Below are 6,658 nucleotides of genomic sequence, written 5' to 3' on the forward strand. Positions count from 1 at the left end.
CAACGTAACGCTCTCTAGGAGAGCGAGAGAGCACTCACTAGCTTAAAAACAACGGCTTCGAAGTAGCTAGGCCTAGTGTAAGCTCTGACGTTTAGGCGAACGAGGAGCAGCAGTTACAAAAAGATCCGGACGAAGATCCTTAAAAAAATCATCATGATTTAATTAAAGTCCATAGGAGGCTAAGCAGCTTTAGGCTCCTCTCCATGTGACAGAGTCCTCAAGGGAATATCAGTAGGAGGGAGAACAGCAACTTCCTCATCTACAGGAACCTTGTCCGATAAAAGCTGAGTCTCTTACTGGTGCATTAGTAGCGGACCAGAACGCAATGTCATGTAACTGCTTGACAGTCTGTGAACTGTCAACAACTGAACTGTCAACCACAACAGGTGCGTGAGGATGCACAGCGTCCACTCGAGACTGCTTTGACTGCCTAGACTGAGCAGTCAAAACAACTCTAGAATGCGGAGGTTGACGCACAGCGTCAAAACAAGTCAACTCCGATTGTTAGTGAACGTCTTGACCGTCAACAGGAGCATCAGCCAGTGGCCTAACGTCCAAATGCGGCTGAAAAACCACACGAGACCGCATCGAGTGTGGTTCTAAACAAAATGACTGACGTGACTAAGCTACGCCAACGTCAACAGTAAGCACAAAGGAACGTTATGTTGGCTGAAAGCCAGGATATCGATGAGATAAACGGCTAGACTCAACGGACTAATCGGCAGAATAGTCTTCCATAAGGGAGGCAAGCATATACTGCATGTTTTGCCATACAACCCCTTAAGGATCAACGGAAATGGTTGTGGTAATAGACGAGGGTAACGTCTGTGACCGCAACACTTTGCCTACAAAAAAAGACTCGGAGTCTGTGTTACACTTTTGTTAGGCGGCGAGCAGTTATCCGATGACTGCATAGGGTCAGAGCTGTCCTAATGGCTGTAACCAGGACGCTGGACCTGTCCTGAAAGGACTGACTTTCGCTTAAGGGCTCCGAAACCTTGTGACAGGTTTCTTATGCGAAAAGCCTACGGATGGCGAGGAGAAACAACGTCTCTCTCGTCTTATGGTAGGGGAGATCTTGGTAAGATACACCCGATACCATAGAGGGAAAACGTCTGTTCGTTGGTCAAGGCCTCTCGAACCCATAAGTCGTTTGACATTACTTCTCCCCTGGGCTTGGGAGCTTGTAAGAGGTCCCGGACTAGGTGAACGACAGGCACGAACAGACGAACCCTCGGACGCAACACTGTAACACTTTGCGCCTCGGACGCAACACTGTAACACTTTGCGCATATCACTTTATCACTTCGATTTTCTGTTTTGCACTTATTTCTACCTGAAACACGCAATTCTACCCTTCATTAAAAGGTAGTAATTGCGAAATTAGTCGTATAATGCAAGCTCATAATACCAGCAAAAAACAGAAAACATATTTTAAGATAAAAAGAAAAATCAGTGGCTGGGAAAGAGACTAAACACTAGTTCATATAACTATGTTTTCAATCTCTCACCGCACATAGCCTGGGGACGAGAATAAAAACCTAAAAACGTTTTATCCTTCCTCCCCGTACAGCGACTAGGGACGTGAGTAACACGAGAACAACGTTACCCGCTTGAACGGAACATTTCTCTCCTCTCTCTCCCTCCGTCTCTATCTCTCTCTCTCTTTCTCTCTTGATTTCGCACCTAAGAGAAGAGCCCAATTATATATCGTCAAAAAAAAACATGTTATTTGACTAAAGGAAAAAACTGAAAGGTTTTTCAAATAAAAAGTTCCTTTAAATTAGAATTTAAAACATTTAAGCTAAGAAAGAATGAACAAAACGTCAGAATCGATTTACTCTTACTGCAAAGTGAAACCGTGATACACTCTCTCACTATCGTAACGATAGAGCGCATGTTGAACGTCCTGAACGTCAACAACTGCGTAGCATAAAAAACTAAACGTTAGTTCATCTTTGAAAACAGTACGAAGACTATCAAAGAAATTCTTTCATAAAAAATTACATTTAAAAAGTTTTAAATCCTTTGCTCTTTAAAAGCTAAAGACGATATAAAGGGCTCAACGTTGATTAACTTCGGTTTCCAAGTTAGGACCGCCTACTCTCAGGAAAGTTCTATATAAACATAGCATTAAAATTTATTTTTATATGTTTATAAAAAATGGAAACTTAATCGAAGAGGCCTAATAAAGGCGGAGAGATATAAAATATATAGAGGAAAATCTATAACGTGATATAATTACTAAAAGCCTAAACATACTTCCATCTAAGGGAAGGGTCGGCCATTTAAAAGTGAAAGAAAGTCCATACTATCTTTGTCACCATAATTAAATCTATCCAAAACGAGTTCAAGTTTTGAGATGAAGATAAAACACCTGCATAGCGAAAGCTCAAAACTAGAATAGTGTACTTCACCAATAGTTGTGAAAACAAATCCAGTTAGCACAGCGAATTAGTAGGTCTTGCCGGTAGCCCCACAGAGAGAAAATTGAGTTCTGTGTTTACATTGAGTACTGAGTACCTGCCCGACAGATGGCGCTGTTGATGTACACCCCCTACCTGTATAGCGATCGCTGGCGGATTTTTAACGTAGAGTTTTCTGTCGAGCAACAGAGTTGCAGCTTATATAATCACCGGCTAAGTTTAATATTGAAAAAAGGTTGTCATCAATGTTGACTTTTCAAGAGGCAGCTCATTCAATTGTAATGATTAAACATATTGCTAGAGCAGCAACAGTTTCTCTATCCTGGCAAACCTAGTTCTTACAGTTGACCTGCCACTACTGTATTTTCAATAGCCAAGCAAATCCCTACGGAATAGTCATTACAGTATGGTGATATGGTTATCATGTTTGGGGGGATGCATTTAGAAATGGTAGAATTCAAAATTCTGGGTGATCTCTTAACCTGTTAAGCGTCACCCACGTGATAAACCGTTCACCACGATCTACTCAGTACCGCCTTCAACTGCATATTCCGTTCATGACTTTAATTGCCTTTTTCAAGCCGTCAGTCTCGTGATATTACGTTTACTCGTATAGTAAGTATAGGATCACCACTTGGCAACACTCTCAGCATATGGGGGCTATAAATAGAAACTTATATGATGTCTGGCAACTATGTTTCTAAAGGTAGCTTGATGTTAGAAAACTGGTTTACTCTCAGTGCGCTTCGGGCGTTCATGCGGAAAAGGTTCTTTGTAGTTCCTTTCGCAATGAACGGTCTAAAGAGCAAGGTTATTTCTTTAGATGAAATAAATGATATTCATGTTGAGGAATTTGATAATGATAACCTGTTTGATAATGAGAGCACTAGTTCTGAATCCTCCAGTGATGAGTATATTGAAGAAACAAAGTTTTCTTTCGATGCCGAAAGCAAAAATGACTTCTCATTACCGAATGACTGGACAACGAGATTTCACAAAACTATATAGGAAAGGAAACGCCAAGAGAGAGAGAGAGAGAGAGAGAGAGAGAGAGAGAATAAAGTGGATAAATAATGTACAAATGTATGACGAACATATTTGAAAACTATACAGGAAACGATATGGAGAGAGAGAGAGAGAGAGAGAGAGAGAGAGAGAGAGAGAGAGAGAGAGAGAGAGAGAGAGAGAGAGACAGAGAGGGGGGGGGGAGACTTGTCCCTTTGCTTTTGTTGCTTATCCAGGCGTAAGATTTACGATTGAAGATAAAAAGAACCCATTAGAATATTCAGTATTATGTAGCCATTTGAAATGAAATATTAGTAGTATTAATTGTTCTTTTTTACTCCACCATTTAATTAATATCCCTACTTTTAAATATAAATATGATTATAAAGAAATTATATTAACATTAAAAAATTATCATTAGTGAAATGACCGCTCAGGGCAAAAAAAGCGTGATGGTACGTTAGCGGCAACCTGGTCCAGGGGGGATGCTTAACAGGTTAAAAAACAGTGGTTGGATTGGTGCTCTTGTAGAAGCAGAAATAGCAAAACTGGGAAAATCAGATTTGCTTATCTCTGTTTAACATATAAAGAAGACATATCTAGCCCACCAGGTGACAGCTTGCAGTTTATATCAATTGCTCAAAGCTGCCATCTGGCATACAGTATATCCAAAATTAGAAGATAAAATGGGCTATGCTGTGTGGATAAAAAAAAATCAGTCAGTGTCCACAATTCTAATTTTGGAATCTTGTGCTTCAGCTAGAACTTCTACAGTTCGTTTTCAATATGTTATACCGGGAGTATAATTTCAAATTATACAGACATACTTTAGAAACTCATTCCCTTCCTCTTTGCCATGGACCATGTACAATATGCCACCAGAAATTTCTCTATCCATAAAACCACTTGGCCTTTTTCCTCAGTGGCTATAGACCAAGTGCACAAGCAGAATAATCCTCATGTGGAAGGAGATGCGGAGCCATCGGCCTGTTTGAAGATGCAGATGCTCACATAAAATGGACAGTGGCTGATCCTGAAGTACTAAGCTGCCTGGAAGTGTTGAAACTGAAATTTTGCAGAAAAGGTTTCTTTACAACAGTACCCATGCTCGGTTCAGAACAAACCAAGCACAGATAACAGTCACAGAAGCATATGTCCTCAGTACTGTGATACCTTTCCCAGTCTGGGATGGTTCTTGATATCATACTGTCTCCTACGCATAAGCGGTGAGAGATTGGTCGATGCATAAAAGACTCCCATCAATCAGTCTTCCTATACTTCTTCAATATATTTTACTTGTTCTTCTTCTAGAAGTAGTAACATCTGAAGAATCTAACAAAGACGAGGCAGGGGAGGAGGAGGAACTTGGAGAGGATGATGAGTGCACATGCTTCTACTAGTTTACCTATTTTAGGGTTGTGAAAATCAACCACAGCAATCAAATGGAGCAAATGCCACAGGGGACTATTCAAAGCAGCAGAGACAATACTATCAGGTCTTATGCCCTTTAACGCCTTCATGGAAGTCGGGAAGACACCAGAGAGGCGGAAGATGGCTGGCGACCCTCCCCTTAAACATTCAGCGGCAGCACAATTTCCTCTCATCAATGAAGCACCAGTGATGTACAAACAATGACAACCTCCGCAAGTTCACATTATCATTGTCAACATGAGGCCACACTAGCGAAAGATGACAGCAAACATTCATCCACCCAATAGGAACATGGATATTGGCATAACTGCACAGAAATCTGTCACCCATTTAGATTCTATCTGGAAAACAACTGCATATCCTAGTCTTCTTCTCTTAATCTATCTATTGTCTGTTTGCATACTTACCCATTTCTTCTAAAAAGACATAGCAAAAAAATTTAAGCAACCAAAATGGGAGTGGCAGAAAGCGTTCATCTGTGCTGCTTGCAACTGAAGTAAAAAATGTGTCTACATGACTGATAGTTGGGAGAAAATTCCCTTCCACTTGTTGGTAGCTATGTGTACAGTGTGGAATTTCAAAGGGCCAAAGATATACTCACCTATTAAAGAACGATAGTTTGTATTCATGTAGGAACGAATAAGTTTAAATGATCTAAATGTTAACAAAATTCCAGCCCGGAAACATGTAAGGCTCTTCATCAATACTACATTCAGTCTTAATAAACTAGAGTAATTAATTAAGCCTCAAGTTACATGAAAATTATGTAAAAATAAATTCTCTTATTACCTTGTTGAGAAGGATTACATTCTCTAAAGCTGTTCTATGGGGATATTGAGGTCCTAATTTAAAGCCATTGATGTCAACAATGTACAGCAGGAGGTTTGTCCTTTCCACATGTCGAAGAAATTTATGTCCCATTCCCATGTTAGCCCAAGCACCTTCAATTAGGCCAGGAAGATCAGCTATGCTTATTCGTCTTTTGTCAGGGTACTCAATAGTTCCAATATTTGGTTGCATTGTTGTAACTAGAAATATAAAAGACCATTTTAGAAAGCAACCTGATTTTAAAAATTTATTTAGTGTATTTATAATTTGTTGAATTTACGATGACCTTTAGTGATACCAATTAACCTAAAAAGGTGAAGAATTTAAAGAAACAGCGATTAAAAATCTTCAAATTATTGAACAATGTCAACATTTTACATTGTTAGATGTTTGAAAAATTACAATTCAAGAACCAACGAACCAATGCTATCTTATGCATGGACTTTTAAGGTCTGTAAATGCTAGCTAGGTAAACTTATGACCTTTGATTCTTACATCAAATGTTTGATTAAACATTTTGCACGAAACCCTTTAGGCAAAAGTATTTTGTATGATCAAAGGCACCAGAACGTCTAGTATATTTGAATGATGACATCTCTACAATGTTTTCTCGTGTAAACCCAGAGCTTGAACAAGTCTGCTAACACTGAAACTTAATGTATGAATACTATTATGTCATCTCATATAACCATGGTCTGTTATTGGATAGACAATAAAATTCTTATACAGGAGATTAAAGGTAATGTATATGCTAATGCAAAGGTTAAAATTGCTAGCAACCTTTTTGACTGAATGTATCACTGGGATAAATTACATTAGGCATCAAAATCCATGCATTAAATAATCATTATATTTACTATAAAAATTAAGCTATAAAATACTTACAAGGGTAACTAGCAATTTTTGGCTTGGCCCTGGAAATTGCTTTTAAAAATGTTGACTTTCCAGCATTTGGAAATCCTACCAGG

The 6,658-nt window shown here is 39.1% G+C and overlaps 1 protein-coding gene across 5 annotated transcripts in view; it reads right to left on the minus strand.

The window, feature by feature from the left end:
* LOC137634783 (GTP-binding protein 10 homolog) overlaps positions 1–6,658 on the minus strand; it is an 82,838-nt gene that overhangs the window by 18,411 nt on the left and 57,769 nt on the right. For all 5 annotated transcript variants that reach the window (XM_068367317.1, XM_068367318.1, XM_068367316.1 and 2 more), the window contains exons 5-6: positions 6,576–6,658; positions 5,652–5,890 (exon numbers count right to left, since the gene is read on the minus strand). The exon at positions 6,576–6,658 is cut by the window's right edge and continues 44 nt beyond it. In XM_068367317.1, coding sequence (XP_068223418.1) covers positions 5,652–5,890; positions 6,576–6,658 — 322 coding nt within the window. The remainder of the gene's footprint in view (positions 1–5,651; positions 5,891–6,575) is intronic.

Source organism: Palaemon carinicauda, chromosome 45, assembly GCF_036898095.1.
Source record: "Palaemon carinicauda isolate YSFRI2023 chromosome 45, ASM3689809v2, whole genome shotgun sequence".
Lineage (NCBI taxonomy): Eukaryota > Metazoa > Arthropoda > Malacostraca > Decapoda > Palaemonidae > Palaemon > Palaemon carinicauda.